Source organism: Asparagus officinalis, chromosome 6, assembly GCF_001876935.1.
Source record: "Asparagus officinalis chromosome 6, Aspof.V1, whole genome shotgun sequence".
Taxonomy (NCBI): Eukaryota; Viridiplantae; Streptophyta; class Magnoliopsida; order Asparagales; family Asparagaceae; genus Asparagus; species Asparagus officinalis.
In genome coordinates, this window is record NC_033799.1 from 46,929,019 (window position 1) to 46,948,952 (window position 19,934).

A 19,934-nucleotide genomic window follows, 5' to 3' on the forward strand; every position below is an offset into this window, starting at 1 on the left:
AGACACCCAAGGCCGAGACACCTAGAGTGTCTCGGGCCTAGGTCAGTTCTCTCAGGTGTTTTATGATGGTTTTTCGCATGTTTTTGCCCATTATTGGTTGTTCCGATAAAAATCAACGCCAGTCAACACGTTGCGATGAAAGTCAACACCGATCGATGCAAAACCCTAAGAATAACCCGGTCAACACGTAGTCCTAGGTCAATGCCAGTCAACGTGTTGCGATGAAAGTCAACGTCGATCGATGCGAAACCCTAAGGTCAACGTCGATCAACTCGTAGCTCTGAATCAACACTGGTCAACGCGTTGTGACGGAGATAATCAATTCAAAGTCAACTCAATGACACGAGCCAAAACCAACTCACCAATTGCGATTCGAGACTTCGACAACGATCAGACGATAAACGCAGAGCCGGAAGAACTTCAGTTATTCATCAAAATATTGAATAGACTGAAAATCAAATAAGTCAAAGATCGAAGCTGACTACATGTCCTTTCACATCGACTGAAGGTTGGACCAATCACATCCAAAGTATCTTAGACCCTTCTATAAAAGGAACGAGACTGAAACACTTTGGATAGGGTATCTGTAGGCGTCAAAAATTGCCCACGGGCTCTCGCACGCAGCTCGAGGCAGAGAGAATATGATGAACGTCACAATCCGAGTCACAGAAGCTTAATTGACGTCGATGAGCGCATGAAGCAAGTCAACAAACCGTGTGAAGCAACGAAACTGCAGAATAACAAAGATACGAACTGAACGGGAGCTACGCTTCACTTATGAAAAAAACGAAGCGCCTCTCGTGTCCCGTCGACTCCATGTATGACTCAACCATGGGAGCTTGTAGATCTCCTCGTTGGCTTTCATACACACTTTGAATAGCACAATTCCGAGTTCGGACAACGAAGATACAACGAAAACAAACGGGACGCACAAAACAACGCATCGGACCTTAGCGGAGACACCGTACATGTCTCGGGTGTCTTGGCCATGGCCGAGACACTGTGTGGGTGTCCGCAGGTCCCAAAAGTCGTTTTTTGCAGTTTTGAGCCATTTTTCGACCGTTAACCATCTGAATTTGTTCCAACTGATCTAATATTATCCTAGAACATGATAAAGTGGTTACAACTGAGGATAAGATCAAATCGTTCATTCTTATCCGAAAACGGAGGTCCCGAGGCCTAAAAATACAGTCTTAGGGCCTTTATTTGCATAGATCTGGAATTTTTGAACCTCGGTGAAGCCCTGCTGAATTGGAGATTGAAGGAGCACGAATTTCAGATAAGAGGAGAAGATCGGATCAAGTTCTTAGGCATAAAGAAGAAGAGTTCGTTGGATCTACAGTTCCCGGTTCCTTCCCTTGAGATTGTACCTAGCTACGATCTCGAGAAGAGTGGTTATCTCGTTGTTACCGAGATAATTGCTTCGGTTTCTTGATTCCTTAGCGAATCAACTAAACTCCAGATCGATCTGATCGTTTGGTAGTCCACGGATATCAACATCCCCATCACAGATAAAGATCTCATGCGAGCAGCGGGAGATAAACGTCCGTTGCGTTTGTTTGAGAAGAATTATAATTTTTGTTATTTTATTGTGTGGGGAGATCTTATAAAAAGATCAAAATTTTAAACTCTTTGTAACGTTCGAAGTTGTAATGAGTTGCACAATGAAAAAATCAACTTTCACCCCAAACAATAACACTGTGACGACTCTAATTTTTTTGTTAATTTAAACCTAACATGTAATTGTCCTCATCTTCATAGATGAGACTTTCACATCCTCTGATGTCGAATTTGTCATTGGAGGTCTGAAGCTGTCGACATAGGCATATTTCTTTATGCCCGTCATCTCGTAGTGTCAAAGCTGTAACAAATACAATAAGCATTCAAATTAGAACTAACACGAGCTGCGATAGAGGTAGCATGACTCCAATTAGAACTAACATGACCTCTATTAGAACTAACATGAATATTAAATATAACTAACATGAGCTGCGATAGAACTAACATGAGCTGCGATAGAACTAACATGACTCCAATTAGAACTAACAGATACTCCATTAAAACTAACATGACACCAATTAGAACTAAATGAGCTGCAATAGAACTAAAATAAGCTGCAATAGAACTAACATGACTCCAAGTAGACCTAGTATGAACAAAAAAAATATGATTAACATGAATTAGGTGAGGTTTAACAACGTGTAAAGTTAGAACTAACATGGTATGAAAATAGAACTAACATGACTCCAATTAGAACTAACACAACTGTAAATAGACCTAACATGAATACAACTAAAACTAACATGATATAAATTAGAACTAACACAACTGCAAATAAAACTAACATGAATACAACTAGAACTAACATGATATAAATTAGAACTAACACAACTGCAAATAGAACTAACATTATATAAATTAGAACTAACACAACTACAAATAGAACTAACATTATATAAATTAGAACTAACAAGATATAAAATAGAACTAACATGAGCAACAATAGAACTAACACCACTCCAATTAAAACTAGGGAAAAATGCTTCCAGCTCCCAAAACACAAGAAAACGTGCTCCCCCCAAGACTTTTTCAACGGGTGCTTTGCCCCCAAAACCGCCCGCGATTTTCTTCCAACCCCCAAAACGAATCCCTAGCCGTAACTCTGTTTAAACCCCTCTCGAAATGCCCAAAATACCCTTCACAGCCTGGGTTCGTCACCCTCTCACGTCGGAAACATGACGTTTTGACTGTAGGCATTAAATGGTGATTAGAATGCCTTTTTAGGGGGGGAATTCCCATTTCCCTCCAAAATTATCACCAGATATATTCCTCTTCCAGCCCAGCTAAAATCGCTGATTTCCTCCCCATTCTATTACCCTAACTAATTTGTTCCTTCCACTTAATTCTCCTCAATAAAAGCCTCTAGGTTTCTTCAACTACTCCCTGTAATAAAATGACGGATGGATCTCTTCTATGCGTGGTAACGAAGGTAAAAAGCAACAAAGGTGGTACAGTGTATTTGTCGTTATCAAAGAAAATGCAGAAATAATCAGTTTGAAATATCAAGTGTCGGAAAGATTTAAAATACCAATGCAATCTCTTTCACTGAAGTTCATATGCGAAAGGGAAAAGAAATTTAGTATTTCAATTGACAATGACGATGACTTAAATTTGATGTTCGAGTATTGTCGGCGTAATCCCGAGGCCTATAAATACAGTCTTAGGGCCTTCATTTGTATAGATCTGAAATTTTTAAACCTCGGCGAAGCCCTGCAGAATTAGAGATTGAAGGAGCACAAATTTCAGAGAAGAGGAGAAGATCAGATCAAGTTCTTAGGCATAAAGAAGAAGAGTTCGTCAGATCTACAGTTCCCGATTTCTTCCCTTGAGATTGTACCTAGCTGCGCTCTTGAGAAGAGTTGTTATCTCGATGTTGCCGAGATAATTACTTCGGTTTCTTGATTCCTTAGCGAATCAACTAAACTCCAGATCGATCTGATCGTTTGGTAGTCCACGGATATCAACATCCCCATCACAGATAAAGATCTCATGCGAGCAGCGGGAGATAAACGTCCGTTGCGTTTGTTTGAGAAGAATTATAATTTTTGTTATTTTATTGTGTGGGGAGATCTTATAAAAAGATCAAAATTTTAAACTCTTTGTAACGTTCGAAGTTGTAATGAGTTGCACAATGAAAAAATCAACTTTCACCCCAAACAATAACACTGTGACGACTCTAATTTTTTTGTTAATTTAAACCTAACATGTAATTGTCCTCATCTTCATAGATGAGACTTTCACATCCTCTGATGTCGAATTTGTCATTGGAGGTCTGAAGCTGTCGACATAGGCATATTTCTTTATGCCCGTCATCTCGTAGTATCAAAGCTGTAACAAATACAATAAGCATTCAAATTAGAACTAACACGAGCTGCGATAGAGGTAGCATGACTCCAATTAGAACTAACATGACCTCTATTAGAACTAACATGAATATTAAATATAACTAACATGAGCTGCGATAGAACTAACATGAGCTGCGATAGAACTAACATGACTCCAATTAGAACTAACAGATACTCCATTAAAACTAACATGACACCAATTAGAACTAAATGAGCTGCAATAGAACTAAAATAAGCTGCAATAGAACTAACATGACTCCAAGTAGACCTAGTATGAACAAAAAAAATATGATTAACATGAATTAGGTGAGGTTTAACAACGTGTAAAGTTAGAACTAACATGGTATGAAAATAGAACTAACATGACTCCAATTAGAACTAACACAACTGTAAATAGACCTAACATGAATACAACTAAAACTAACATGATATAAATTAGAACTAACACAACTGCAAATAAAACTAACATGAATACAACTAGAACTAACATGATATAAATTAGAACTAACACAACTGCAAATAGAACTAACATTATATAAATTAGAACTAACACAACTACAAATAGAACTAACATTATATAAATTAGAACTAACAAGATATAAAATAGAACTAACATGAGCAACAATAGAACTAACACCACTCCAATTAAAACTAGGGAAAAATGCTTCCAGCTCCCAAAACACAAGAAAACGTGCTCCCCCCAAGACTTTTTCAACGGGTGCTTTGCCCCCAAAATCGCCCGCGATTTTCTTCCATCCCCCAAAACGAATCCCTAGCCGTAACTCTGTTTAAACCCCTCTCGAAATGCCCAAAATACCCTTCACAGCCTGGGTTCGTCACCCTCTCACGTCGGAAACATGACGTTTTGACTGTAGGCATTAAATGGTGATTAGAATGCCTTTTTAGGGGGGGAATTCCCATTTCCCTCCAAAATTATCACCAGATATATTCCTCTTCCAGCCGTAATAAAATCGCTGATTTCCTCCCCATTCTATTACCCTAACTAATTTGTTCCTTCCACTTAATTCTCCTCAATAAAAGCCTCTAGGTTTCTTCAACTACTCCCTGTAATAAAATGACGGATGGATCTCTTCTATGCGTGGTAACGAAGGTAAAAAGCAACAAAGGTGGTACAGTGTATTTGTCGTTATCAAAGAAAATGCAGAAATAATCAGTTTGAAATATCAAGTGTCGGAAAGATTTAAAATACCAATGCAATCTCTTTCACTGAAGTTCATATGCGAAAGGGAAAAGAAATTTAGTATTTCAATTGACAATGACGATGACTTAAATTTAATGTTCGAGTATTGTCGGCGTAATGGATTTACAAACGCGAATTTGTATGCTACCACCACTGGAGAATCCTCAACTTCGCAGAACACGTAGACTACGCCGGAAACTACGTAGGAATTACACTCCAGATTTCCTTTTGAGTTCACTGATAGGTTTTGCCATTAGTTGTTAACCTTATGCATTGGTTGCTTAGGTAATGAGTTGGTTGTCAAGGTTATGTTAAGGACTGGTTGTTAAGGTTATTTGTTCGCTGTTACGTATACTAGTTGGTTGCTATGATAAGGTGTTTGATGTTAAGTATATGTGTTTTTTGTTAAAGTCACGAGTCTGTCCTTAAGTATAAGGGTTAGTTGTTAAGGATATGTGTTAGCTGTTACGTTTATGAGTTCGTTGTTATGGTTATCAGTTCGTTGCTGAGGTTATGTATTTTTATTACTACTTCAGGACAATACCGACAGAAAATTCGCGGTGCGCAGATACCACGTTCATCCAAACCTATAATGATGAGTGTATTCCTAATGATAACCCCACCGGCGACTGGATCATGCTGCTGGATGACATGCTTAACCACTAAACAAAGATCCCGACTGAGTGGCACACCTCCATACGTGAAGTTGGTCAGAAATTTGATAGTGCTGCTGAAGTTAGATTAGCACTTAAATACTATTCAATTGATAATTGGTTCGAGTATGATTTTTACCACAATGAACAAAGACGCATAAGAGTCTATTGCCGATTCAAGCACACACATGGTTGCCCTTGGATGTTGTTTGCTTCCCCGCTCAAAAATTTGTCTATCATGTCCATAAAGAATTTTGAATCTACCCACACCTGCGGTCAACATGGAGCAAATGCTGACAACTCAAGGGCATCAAGGAAGTTCATTGCTAGCCAAATACAAATTGTTTTGAAGGCTAGGCAAGATCTTCGTGTAGTTGATATCAAGAACGACATGCTCTCTAATTTTGGCATCAAGATTAACTACAGTAAAGCATGGTGGGGCAAGGAGACAGCTCAACAGGACCTCTTCGGTGACGATGATGAGGCTTATGATTCACTGAGATAGTCCTTATCTTTTTTATTCTTATGAAATCACTCTTACGTTTTGGTTGCTAACTATACATAGTAGTTGTTAAAGTCGTTGGTTGGACGTTAAGTATACGGGTTGATTGTGAAGTTTGAAGATCAGTTGTTATGATTATGAATCCGTTGCTAAATCTACTGCTTATGTTTTGGTTGCTAACTATACGTAGTAGTTGTTAAAGTTTTTGGTTCGTCGTTAAGTATACGTGTTGGTCGTGAAGTTTGAAGATCAGTTTGTATGGTTATGTCTCTGTTGCTAAATGTACTGCTTTGTTGTTATATTCATGCAGGTATGAATCCATGGTGCATGCAACTAATACTGGGAGTCGTGTTGTTATTGATGCTGATGATAGGAGGTTCAGGCGATTGTTCATTAGTTATAATGCATGTATTGAAGGGTTCATTGCTGGGTGTAGGCCTCTATTGTTTTTAGATGGAACATTTATTAAAGATCGTTACAAAAGCATACTACTTAGTGCCACTGGGTATGACGGCAACCAGGGAATATTTCCCTTTGCTTATTACGTATGCGACCAAGAGAATGAGGTTAACTGGAAATGGTTCTTACAAGGATTATGGACGTTACTGTATGATAGGAAAAATCCTTACCAACCTTCACATCGACTGGTAATGATTTCCGACGCCGACAAGGGTATTAGGGCAGCAGTCGAGGAATTCTTTCCAGACGCATTCCATTCAAGGTGTGCTCTGCATCTAGTCGAGAATTTCAAAAAGAAGATGAAGGATTTTGGGCACAAGGCAAATGTCGCGACTACGTTGGGTGAGCTGTTACAATCAGTGGCTTATAAGTTCACAATATCTGAATGAGATGATGACATGAAAGAATTGACAGCGATCGATCACAGGGCTTACGTCACTGTAATGGAATACTCATCGGAGAGATGGGCAAACACGCATTTTCCTGGTATAAGGTAAGATAGCTTGGTTTCAACGTTATTTTGTTACAGCACCGTTATAGTTATTTAGGTTAGAGTTATCCTACAGTTTTCTGTTAAGGTTAGATTTTTATTGTTATGGTTAGAATTATTCTGCTATGGTTTTGTTGTTAAGTTTAGAATGTTTGTTGTTAAGTTTAGAATGTTTGTTGTTAAGGTTAGACCTTTAATGTTTAGTTTATGGTTTTATTGTTAAAATTAGTTTTTTGTTGTTAAGGTATGATCATGTTACTTCAAACGTTGCTGAGTCCTTCAACAGCTGGATAAGAAAGGCACGATTGTTGCGAATCTTACCTTTGGTTGAGACCATACGAAAACAAATAATGAAGCGCATGCATGAAAGGAGGCTAGTGGGTCAGAAATGGTCTGGATACATTGGTACAAAATGACGCATTCCAGACGGAAAATTCCGTCTGGAATAACCATAATTCCGTCTAGAAAAACTATTCAAGACGAAATTCCGTCAGGAATACCGGTCTAATTAGTTTTCGTCTAGAATATTTTATTCTAGACGGAAATTCCGTATGGAATGTATTCTAGATGGATTTTTATAGACGGAAAAAAAACCGTCTGTAATACATTCCAGACGGATTATTTCCGTCCGGGATAAATAACCCAGACGGAATTTTCCGTCTGGGATGTATCCGTCTGGGATACATCACAGATGGAATTTTCCGTCTGAGATACACAATATCCCAGACGAAAAAATTCCGTTTGGGTTTTAATACAGACGGAAGTTTTCTGTCTGAGATATTATGTGTCTCAGACGAAAAATTCCGTCTGGGTTATTTATCCTAGACGGAATTCCGTCTGGGAATATCCCCGACGAAATTCTGTCTGGGAAAATTAACCCAGACAGAATTTTTTCGTCTGGGATGTCTGGCAGTAAGCCAGACGATTTTACATACCAGGCGGATATTTCCGTCTGGGATGTAAAAAATCCGTCTGGGATACTTTCTTTCCCACTATTATGCAGTTTCCAAATTGGCTATTGTATACCTGTAAATCCACTCAAATTTCCTATTGAATAAACCTGTAAATCCAGTTTACAAATCAACAATAAAAATCACATATATACCAACCACACAAACAATTAAACTATCCACAAACTAACTTATATAAATCACACAAACAATTCTAAACGACTACACAACAAAGTCACACATGTTTTTTCATACATATCATCTCTCTCTTAAAGTATCTCTGCCAACTTATAATCATCCACATATATATACATATAAATTTGCCGCACAACTTAAGCAACTCACTATTTGTTTTAGGAACACAAAGAAAGTTGTGATTTAAAAATACGACGACGATTTACAAACCGATATCCAGGTCCACGAGCATTATTTTCTCTAGCGATGCTCAAAGAAACACATGCACCTGCAAGATAAAAGAAGGTGACATTATTTTTAAGAATATGATATATATTCCTAAATTTAGAAGTATGCTTAGTAATTGACCAAATTTTAGCATGTGAAAATCACAGGAGAATATTTTGGAGAATACTCCAATTGTTGATTAACAGAAGCAACAACATACTACATTGAAAAACAAGAGCACATGTAAATGTCAAGAAAAAAAAGGGAAGGTATATAAGTGCAAAGCCATGCAAACTAGAAGGTAATCACATGCTATTTAACCTTTTGATAACCTTCCACCCTTATCAGCAGCTGTAGATTCCCAGACCTGCAAGTGCTACAAGGAAATGGATTCCCTGACCCAATGCTAGCCCGAGGGCTAGTGTCTAACATGTTATGGAGGCCTAGATATCCCTGTTTAATATAGCATCATTAACAACGAATGATGCAACCCCACCCACCCAAACAAAGCAAATGGATGGCTGCAAGCTGCTGGCCTGAACAGTAGCAGGCCATCCAAGCTTGCCTCGCCAATTCCATAACCTTTGCAATCAAGTAATTGATGCCTTTGGGCAAATCATCATCGCCCTTTTTTGTTCTTTTCCATGGATCCATAGAGTTAGTTGTAAGCCATTCACACAGAGAACCCTAATAGGGTATTTAAGTGCAACTTTTAGAAATTTTGGGGTATTTAAGTGCAGCCGTTCACGAATACAACCGAGGGCATTTATGTCCAACATTAGGTAAACAATAGGTTATTTAAGTGTAATTTACCCTTATTTAATTATTCTACTTGAGTGCAAAGGAAACACTTCATAAAAACTGACAGCAATAAGCAAGAAAGAGAAATACAATAAAAGAATGTTCATGTCTCATTAAAATCTCCTTATCCCATTTTAAACACTTTTTTTTTCCCGAAAAAGAAATATTTAAATACCACTATATTACTTTAATATTTGTATTATTTTCAATCTTGTATACGTAGATGTGTGAAAAAATTGACTAATTCTAAAGGCAAAATTGACATAGCAATTAACATTTACTTTTCTGCAGTAAAATAGTCGTTCACTAATTATCAATCATTCTCCTTTGCAAAGAACCAGCAATGGAGATTAATGTCTTCTTTGTTATAATCTTTTTCACATAATACACAATTGAAAGTTCACGTAACTGAACAAGTCAAGAAGATAACATCATATCATGAATATGTACTGACCAAAGAAACAAGTTCGCATAAAAACATAACATCCAGGACGAACTACCATCGCAGAATCAGTTTGTTAAAAAAATGACAAATAAAGTAAAGAAAAATTACATGAAAGTCTTTTGTATATTTGATTGAAAAAGAAAGCAAAAAGTAAATAACATCATATCATGATGAATATGTACTGACCAAAGAAACAAGTTCACATAAAACATAACATCCAGGACGAACTACAATCGCCGAAAGCAGGTGAATAGAAAGCACAGGCCGAGCTGCAGCTGGCCATAGTATGAAAGTTAGAAGAGAAGCTCAGAAGCCCCTTTGATCTAACATCATAAAGACGATAGGTGATATAATCTATCTCTTTCTCTCACAAACAAAGTAACAAGATGGATTACTTCTTTGATGAAAGCACTTGGCTTCATGTACAGTGTAAATTGAGTTTTCAATGGGAAACATTGTCAGCTTTAAATAATAAAAATTTCTTGATATTTCTGTAGGAGAATGATGTAAGACTTTGCCCTGGTTGCAATCGTAATGGGTGTCAGAGTTTGCTAGTTTCGGAAGTTGATTATTGTGTGGACTAGTTTGGATTTGCCTTCGGTCAAGATTAAAAGTGCACATTAAGGTTTTACAAAAGTGGAACCTAAGCTGGATTTAGTTTGAGATTTGATTATTACAAAGAGACAAGGGCTATAATTATAAGGAGCAAGGTCAATATGTAAATCTTAATGGAGTTGAGAGGATAAAGCTATAAAGAGAAGTAATGCACACATGTGTGACATCCACTCAAAATTTCGCCAACTTCATGTCTACAGGTAAAGCAAATCACTTGCAAGTTAGAACAAATCCTTGGTAGTTTGGCAATACAACTAATTAAACAGCAGAAAAAGGACCAATTTGACGACTTCTTGATTATCTGTGACTAGTTATAATTCATGCACAAGACACATACACAAGACACATACACACATGCATACAGTCAAGTATCAACATGCACAAGACACATACACATGCACAAGACACATACACATGAGAAGACTTATAGCAATAATTTCCTTGTCATTTTCAATCATGCACAAGACACATACACACATACAGTCAAGTATATATAGAGTTATTATGAAGAAACTTTTGTATGTTAAGCGCATAAAATATTTAAGCGCACAAGACACATACACACATACAATTAACTAACTTACCTCATAAAATCAAGAGTCATCATCATCGTCAAGTTCCCTCCTCTACACACCACTACTGCTTCCTCCAGCAAGTCTAGCCTGAAAATAAATAGATTTACATTTAGAGAATGAAATTTAACAATATAAGACATATTATTAATTTACTTGTGCGCCAGCGTCTAAATCTATTTGGTCCAAAACTTCTCCAAATAATTCAGCCAAAATCTTCCCGGACAAGCATAAAACGATGTGTGTAAAAACATCGTCGCTAGTAGGGGATGGAGGCAAATCTGAATACATAGCCGTCGTCAGCTGCATGAGTAATGTAGGGTCGATCTTACCGCGCAGATAACGATTGACGCGCATAATTGTAGAAGTGGTGTGAGTTCTGTTTGATGATGTTGTCACAGTCGAGGTTGTCGAGGACGCCGTGGAGGATTTTCCGGAGGTACCCCGCTGAGCTCCAACCCCCATCAATGAAAATCTGCCCCGGTTATTATACCCCATCACATTCATTGCAATGACATTATTTTCCTCTCTAGACAAGACATGAGGGTCATCAGCAGCTTCTTGGGTAGCACGTAGTGCTGCATCCTTTGATGCAGCAGCAATATTATCCTAAATCACATAAGGAAAATAGATACATATTGAATTGGCAAATAATGATTTTAAAGTACAACAGTTTAAACTCTTAATTAATGAAATGTACAACAACGTAATAGTTATTATTTAATGATTTATTAAAAAATAATTACCACCAACACCATGTTTTCTTTAATCTTGTCTTCATCTTTATATGTTGAGTGAAAGGTGCCGTAAGCTAACTCTGCCTTCAAATTGATCGGCATTATCGGCTTCCCCTACAAAATACAATAGTAAATATCAAAGAGTTTGGTCATATTGAAGGTTGTAGCATGTGAATACATCAACTTTAAATATTATACCGTGTCTCGACAATAACTATACTCAAGATTGGCAAAGGACGTCGATCCCAAGTGGTGGTCAAGCTTGCGCTTGCTATGTCGGTTCGTCGAGCCCTTCTTAGATTTATTCTACAAAAAAAGTGTTAAAAATGAATTGCATTTACAATATGCTTTTGTACGCAACATGATAATGTACTCATACCTGTGCGGACTCGGTATCCCAATAAAAAAGAAGAGCCGTGAAATGATCGAGATCCACCCTCTCATCGAGATTTAAAAATCTCTGCCAATCTTGGGTATATTTATCATATGTTGATATCTTCAGCTCATGTCGCCACTGTTTGAGCACGGCCTCAACTTTGATATTGAAAACATAGTGCCACGCCCCAGGGTAGTCCTCAAGACAATAGTATTGCTACAATTTTGCATCTAGATATATAAGATATCTAAGCATTTTGTAAACGTATTCTATATCAAAAAAAATTAAAGAAGTAATGATCATATACCATCAACTCTCTCCATATATCCTCGTATGCGGACCATGGAAGCTCCTTGAATTTGAAGTACGGGTTTATGATTTGGGTCCGCCGTACTAAAACGCCGATGTAGTTATTAAATTTTTTTGACCACGGGCCGATCGGCAAGTTATCAACCCACTGAAGAATTCCCCGAAAGCCTCTCGGTGCCTGTTTGGAATCAGGCTTGCTGCAAGTCCAGCCTGAAAATAAATAGATTTACATTTAGAGAATGAAATTCAACAATATAAGACAAATTATTAATTAACCTGTACGCCATCGTCTAAATCTAATTGGTCCAAAACTTCTTCAAATAATTCAGCTAAAATCTTCCCGGACAAGCATAAAACGATGTGTGTAAAAACATCGTCGCTAGTAGGGGATGGAGGCAAATCTGAACACATAGTCGTCGTCATCTACATGAGTAATGTATGGTCGATCTTACCACGTAGATAACGGTTGACGTGCATAATTGTAGAAGTGGTGTGAGTTCTGTTTGATGATGTTGTCGCAGTCGAGGCTGTCGAGGATGCCGTGGAGGATTTTCTGGAGGTACCCCGCTGAGCTCCAACCCCCATCAATGGAAATCTGCCCCGGTTATTATACCCCATCACATTCATTGCAATGGCATTATTTTCCTCTCTAGACAAGACATGAGGGTCATCAGCAGCTTCTTGGGTAGCACGTAGTGCTGCATCCTTCGACGCGGCAGCAATATTATCCTAAATCACATAAGAAAAATAGATATATATTGATTTGTCAAATAATGAATGTGGCCCTGTAAAAAGCCGTGGGTGGAAATGCGAATTTTTTTTTAAGAAGCCTGATTTCAAAGTACAACAGTTTAAACTATTAATTAATGAAATGTACAACAACGTAATAGTTATTATTTAATGATTTATTAAAAAATAATTACCACCAACACCATGTTTTCTTTAATCTTGTCTTCATCTTTATATGTTGAGTGAAAGGTGCCGTAAGCTAACTCTGCCTTCAAATTGATCGGCATTATCGGCTTCCCCTACAAAATACAATAGTAAATATCAAAGAGTTTGGTCATATTGAAGGTTGTAGCATGTGAATACATCAACTTTAAATATTATACCGTGTCTCGACAATAACTATACTCAAGATTGGCAAAGGACGTCGATCCCAAGTGGTGGTCAAGCTTGCGCTTGCTATGTCGGTTCGTCGAGCCCTTCTTAGATTTATCCTACAAAAAAAAGGTGTTAAAATGAATTGCATTTACAATATGCTTTTGTACGCAACCTGATAATGTACTCATACCTGTGCGGACTCGGTATCCCAATAAAAAAGAAGAGCCGTGAAATGATCGAGATCCACCCTCTCATCGAGATTTAAAAATCTCTGCCAATCTTGGGTATATTTATCATATGTTGATATCTTCAGCTCATGTCCCCACTGTTTGAGCACGGCCTCAACTTTGATATTGAAAACATAGTGCCACGCCCCAGGGTAGTCCTCAAGACAATAGTATTCCTACAATTTTGCATCTAGATATATAAGATATCTAAGCATTTTGTAAACGTATTCTATATCAAAAAATACCGAAGTAATGATCATATACCATCAGCTCTGTCCATATATCCTCGTATGCGGACCATGGAAGCTCCTTGAATTTGAAGTACGGGTTTATGATTTGGGTCCGCCGTACTAAAACGCCGATGTAGTTATTAAATTTTTTTGACCATGAGCCGATCGGCAAGTTATCAACCCACTGAAGAATTCCCCGAAAGCCTCTCAGTGCCTGTTTGGAATCAGGCTTGCTTCCACCACGTCCTCCCGGTCCAGTTGCATCTCGCTTTGCCCCTACATTGACAACAGAAGTTAAGTGTAAAAAGGCGAAAACAATAGGACAAATTATTAAATTTACCTCTCTCCACTTCTCTATCCATCGCAGCAATTGCAACTTACTTCCTAACTTGCATCATAGGCTTTAGTTCATCTAGCCTTTTGAGTGCAAGTGGATGATACTTCAAAGCATTAGTCTTTGATATGATCGAGTCTGGAGGCAATGGTAGATGGGGGATGTCAGGGGTAAGACGATGGTGTCTAAGAACCCTCTACAATGATTAAAGAAGATAATCAATACGAGAAAATTGAAGGATAATTATATTGAGATGCAAAGTAAAAATGAATATATTGCGACACCATTACCTGTAGAGTGGAAGGGCTCTGCATGTGAATCAGTGGCTCCGGGTGAAGAATAATCGATGTCTGCCAAATTATCTATGCAAATAAAAATTAATATTGCTAACATACAATAGATTTTAAATACAAAAGCTGGACTTTAAATATGATTGGATAAATATTACAAACACATATATGATTAATATCTATATGAGGCGAGAATGCTAGAGTTGTGTCCCGAAGACGACCCGATAATTCCGCATCATCTACCCATATAAAAAGATCTTAGCCTACATGATGTTTCATATGTCTACTTTGAGTTGTACAAAGATAATTGAAATTCATACATATATCCATATATGATGAAATGTGTGCCTCCTGAAGCTGTTCTGAGCCTAGGCTCGTAGATCGTGACCGATCACGCGATCGATCGAATAACCTCGAGTTCTTCATCTGTAAAATTGGATTAGGAGAATTAAAGAAGAAATATCTGCCTACTAATTCACAAGATTAACATCTATTGCAATTAAACATTTAAATAACATCCGCGCCTAAAATGACATACAGAATATACCTTCTACAACTTGTTATTTTCGTATTGAACGAGGTATTGTTTGTATTGTTCGGGCTATATTTAACGTTGTCTGCTTTCGTCTACTAGTAGTTGATTCTAGTTGCACATCTACCTCTGGTTCTCTATCCCTGACTAAATTGGGTTATCAGCCTGAATCTCCGCATCTGTCATATCAAGCATGACATTCTGAGGGTAAGAGAAATTCTGCCAAATTTTATCAGAAGAACCAATTAGTTCATTGTCCTCATCACTATCGATATTATTATTAGGGAGGACAATAGATCTTGGCTCCTTGTATAGCACGACCCAATCGGTGGGCAACATTTGGGTCTTTCACATAGAAGCACTGGTCCGCCTGTTCTGCGAATATGAACTTCTCATCTAGATATATCTCTTTGTCGAGGTTTACAAGTGTAAACCCATAATGATCCTTGCGCGATTTGGCAGGACTCCATCGAGCCTTAAACATGCAATAATTACGCTGACTTTTTTTACCATAACCGTAAATTATCTCTACAATATCTTCCAACTGGCCATAATATAAGACGTCAGCTTCAACTGGGTTTTGATCTCTTATGCTAGAAAAATATTCCTGAGCAAAACAGACCATGACCCCACTATTTTGTGATACCCTCTTATCATCGGTCGCCACTGTTTAAACTTATACCCATTAATGATGTGTTCACTATATCGTCTCACTTCATAGTAAGGACATTGTGCGTGAACTAAAATATGTTCAAAGATTACGACACCAGCAAGAACGTCTTTATCAACCTAATTCAAGCATCAATTGAATAAAATGATCTCCGAGTTTGCTTAAAAATTTAAAAATAAAAAAATACAATACTACTTCTATGCTACTTACATCGGTTCTGAACCAATCGGGAAAATCTTTGATGTGTTTTTTTGGATATCATGTGCTACATTCCTGCCTGATATTTCATTGTTAAGCTTCTCCAAATGTCGCCTATTTATACAACAATGAGATTGTATTGGTACAATAAAAGTAAATAATACAAGTGTCATCCTATTCCTAAATTAATGTACATTACCTTTGATAATCGCTGAAAATGTCAAGTTTATTCAATACATATGCATGAACCTGCTCCAAGTCAGATCTTGGATATTTTACGAGTTTCTTCTCCTTAGTTGGAGGCTGATCAGCTTTTACGCGATTGTGCATGTAACGTGATGCAAACATATGACATTCATTGATCACGTAACCTTCAGCCATAGAACCCTCTGGATAAGCTCGATTGCAAACTAGGCGCTTCATAAACCCCAAATATCTACAATAATTAAAATTTTATGAACTACAAATATCTAATCTAAAGAAAACCACAGAAAGGACAAAAATTAGCTGTATACATTGCATATGAAATTAATGCACTGGGTTAAGTCCCTTATTTCTCAATTGGGTACATCCAACGGTAAGATACAGGACCCGCAATGATTGCCTCGCTGGCTAGATGTTGAGTAACATGGACCATGACCTTAAAAAAAGGATGAGGAAATATTAACTCCAGGTTGCATAAAATTAATGATATTTCTGTTTCAAGCTTTTTAAATTCCTTCACATTTATAGCTTTTGAGCACAATTTTCTGAAGAACCCACAATACTCCATAATAATTTTTGATGCTTCTTTCTCCATATTATCACGCAATGCAACCAGGAGCAATTGATGTAGAAGAACGTGATAATCATGGGTCTTTAGGCCTAAGAGCTTCCTCTCCTGTACCTGGACATTAGTTGATATATTAGCTGAATACCCATCTGGTGATTTTACTGATTTGAGGACTTCCCAAAATCTCTGCATTTGCTCTGTCGACATCGTAACACGAGAGGAAGGCTTATGTTTTTTCTTAAGTCCAACATCTTGTGCTTGCAAATCTTCCCGGATATTTAATGCAGCTAAGTCTTGACGAGCCCTTAGGTCATCCTTTGACTTTTTAGGATCTTGATGGAGGGTTGAAACTGTATTATCACAAACATTTTTCTTAATATGCATAACATCCAAGTTATGCCTGATTTTAAGCTTTTGCCGGTATGGCAGCTGGAAGAAGATATTGAATTTACTCCATCCCTTTGGTAATTTATCGACTCCATTATCAACATGTGTCCGTTGGATGCTCTCTTCCTCTTCAGTGTCTTTTTCTTTTTGCCGGAGCCTCTAACTTTGAGTGAGTCGTACTTAGAATATCGGTTCTTACCAAATCTAATTTTAGGAAGATGCTCAAGCAACTTTACAATATCAGCACCGGTCATTTGACGTGGTTTCTTCCTAGTCTCAACAGTGCCGTCAAACTTATTGCTCAATTTTCTGTATTTGTGGCCCGAGGGCAACCATCTCCTGTTGAACCAATAACAACACTTTCGACTATATGGTAAGTGAAGGCCTTCAAATTCTGGGCCACATACTGGACAAGCAAACTTGCCTTTTGTAGACCAACCAGAAAGATTAGCATAAGCTGGAAAATCATTAATTGTCCACATTAGGATAGCACGAAGTCTAAACGACTCTTTAGCATGGGCATCATATATCAACATACTCTCCGACCATAACTGTTTTAACTCATCAATTAAGGGCTCTAAGTAGACATCAATATCATTACCCGGTACATGCTTACCCGGTATCAGTAATGAGAGTATCATATACGGTTGTTTCATACAAAATAGTGGGGGTAAATTATATGGTATTAAGACAACTAGCCATGTAGACCAACCTGAACTCATAACCCCGAACGGATTGAATCCGTCGCTAGAAAGCCCAAGTCTGACATTTCTGCATTCATGAGCGAAATTGGGAAAAGTCTTATCAATATGCTTCCAAGCCTCTGCATCAGCTAGATGTCTCAGCTTACCATCTTTTATACGGCCTTCTTTTTGCCACCTCATGTTCTTAGCGGTGTCTTTGTTCATATACAGACGTTGCAATCTGGAAACTAACGGGAAATGGCGAAGCTACATTGACTCTGTTGGCTGCCTTGTTGAAGAGCGGGTTTGTTGTTTCCATCGAGAAACTCCACATGTAGGACATGCCTGGAGGTCTTTATTATCCTTGTAGTAGAGAATACAATCATTGGGACACGCATCAATCTTATTGTAATCAAGCCCTAAATCGGAAACTATTTGCTTTACCGCATAAGTTGTTTTAGGAATGCTACGCTCTCCTCCTGGAACTACATTCCGCAGCAAATCAAGAAGCATTTCGAAATAAGTATTTACCATTCCACTGATGCTCTTAATATGTAAGAGTCTAACATAAATGAAAATCTGGAGAACTCGGTGCAACCCTCATACAGATCCTTTTCACTATCCTCTAGTAGTTTCATTATACGATCCAAGTCCTCAGGAGCATGAGCATCTTGGACATCAACTATGATATCATCTTCATTGTCATTGTTAATATCGTATTCGGTATGGTCAGGTCCGATATCAGTTTGTAAATTTACTTCTATATCATCTATCCTGACACCATGACTGGTATCGACATGCACATCCGGGACTTCATCTACGGTACAACCTTCCCCGTGATAGGACCAATATTTATATTCCGCGTAAAAACCAGAGTTTGTTAAGGGCCTGTTCGGTTATTTCCTAAAAAACCAAAAAATAGAAATGAAAACCGAAAAATCTCAAAAAGTACAATTTCACACATTTCCATCCCTAAAACTCACCCACAACATTTAATAAAATATTATTTTTATCCAACAACTCATCCACCACATCTAATAAAATATTATTTTCATCCAACAACTCATCCATCACATCCACCATATCTAATAAAATATTATTTTCATCCACAACATCACTCAACTCATCTCATCTCATATTTAAAAATCACTCACATCATCCAATAAGATTGTGACAACTCATCTCATCTCATTAACATTTTATTTCTTTGTTTTCCTTCCAAAAAGCTAGGAAAATAATTTTCTTAAGTGTGAGTCACATCATCTAATAATATAAAGACAACTCATCTCATTTCATCTAATTTCTTATTTTTAAGAAATAACCAAACAAAAAAAAACAACCTAATACAAGAAATAGGTTTCTTATAATTCATTTCCTTATTTTTTCCGCCAACCAAACAACATCAAAACAAGTTTTCTTAAAAAATCACTCACATCATCCTATAATAAGGTGACAACTCATCTCATCTCATCTCCATTTCTTTGATTTCCTTCTTTTTTTAGCCAACCAAACAATCCCAAAACCTATTTTTCTTAGAAATAGGTTTCCTTTTCTTTGATTTCCCTCCTTTTTTAGGCAAACAAACAGCCCCTAAGTGACTTCGTATTTCGTCTTTATTTTTCAGCTTCATATTCTTACACCTATAACAGGGGCAGTACATTGCACAGCTACTTAAATTTTTTGGGTTTATTTCGGCATACTTCATGAAGGCTTCACATCCATCCCTATAACGTTGATCACGAAACCGTTCACTCCTAGGGATATCTATCCATGACTTGTCAGGAATTTTCCTCATCTGTAGGTAATATATATTTAGAAACTCTATTTGAGAATAGATAGTATACCCAAAAATTTTAAACTATTCAAAACATGTGTTGTTGCATTTAAGTATCGGCATTAAGGTATGTTTGAAACTTATAAAGGTATAGAGACTAATTAGCACACTCTAACGGCTGTTATAGGAAGGCTTCTATCCCATTAAAAATATAATAGTGCTTACATCCAACTTCATATATTTTGTATATTTTTATTTCTTAAAAATTTCGGCAGCACCTACCCGTTGTTCTCCCTGTACACTGTGCGGATGTTAT

The 19,934-nt window shown here is 37.5% G+C and overlaps 4 protein-coding genes across 10 annotated transcripts in view; 1 reads left to right on the plus strand and 3 right to left on the minus strand.

Annotated features, from left to right (window-relative positions):
- On the plus strand, window positions 5,998–7,109 carry LOC109846132. Its single transcript, XM_020415358.1, has 2 exons — window positions 5,998–6,194; window positions 6,572–7,109. The coding sequence occupies exons 1-2, from the start codon at window positions 5,998–6,000 to the stop codon at window positions 7,107–7,109; spliced, it is 735 nt and encodes a 244-aa protein (XP_020270947.1).
- LOC109844368 lies at window positions 8,337–14,477 on the minus strand. Of its 7 annotated transcripts, none has more exons than XR_002248005.1 (9): window positions 14,319–14,477; window positions 14,183–14,254; window positions 12,416–12,585; window positions 12,112–12,324; window positions 11,931–12,038; window positions 11,742–11,846; window positions 11,328–11,604; window positions 11,008–11,085; window positions 8,337–8,623 (listed from the first exon to the last, which is right to left on the minus strand). XR_002248005.1 is itself a non-coding variant. In XM_020413373.1 (9 exons), the coding sequence occupies exons 1-8, from the start codon at window positions 14,338–14,340 to the stop codon at window positions 11,050–11,052; spliced, it is 1,164 nt and encodes a 387-aa protein (XP_020268962.1). In that variant the 5' UTR covers window positions 14,341–14,477; the 3' UTR covers window positions 8,337–8,623; window positions 11,008–11,049. The 7 variants fall into 7 exon arrangements, 6 of the variants coding, with proteins under 6 accessions (XP_020268962.1, XP_020268960.1, XP_020268957.1 ...); XM_020413373.1 differs by having other exon boundaries at window positions 11,152–11,604; window positions 11,931–12,023; XM_020413371.1 differs by having other exon boundaries at window positions 11,152–11,604; window positions 11,931–12,026.
- Window positions 14,485–19,934, minus strand: part of LOC109846134 — a 53,336-nt gene continuing 47,886 nt past the window's right edge. The window contains exons 6-7 of the mRNA XM_020415359.1: window positions 14,603–14,662; window positions 14,485–14,508 (exon numbers count right to left, since the gene is read on the minus strand). Of these exons, the coding sequence (XP_020270948.1) occupies window positions 14,498–14,508; window positions 14,603–14,662 (71 nt within the window). The 3' untranslated portion in view covers window positions 14,485–14,497. The remainder of the gene's footprint in view (window positions 14,509–14,602; window positions 14,663–19,934) is intronic.
- Window positions 15,051–18,057, minus strand: LOC109844369. Its single transcript, XM_020413374.1, has 2 exons — window positions 16,202–18,057; window positions 15,051–16,116 (listed from the first exon to the last, which is right to left on the minus strand). The coding sequence occupies exon 1, from the start codon at window positions 18,043–18,045 to the stop codon at window positions 17,080–17,082; it is 966 nt and encodes a 321-aa protein (XP_020268963.1). The 5' UTR covers window positions 18,046–18,057; the 3' UTR covers window positions 15,051–16,116; window positions 16,202–17,079.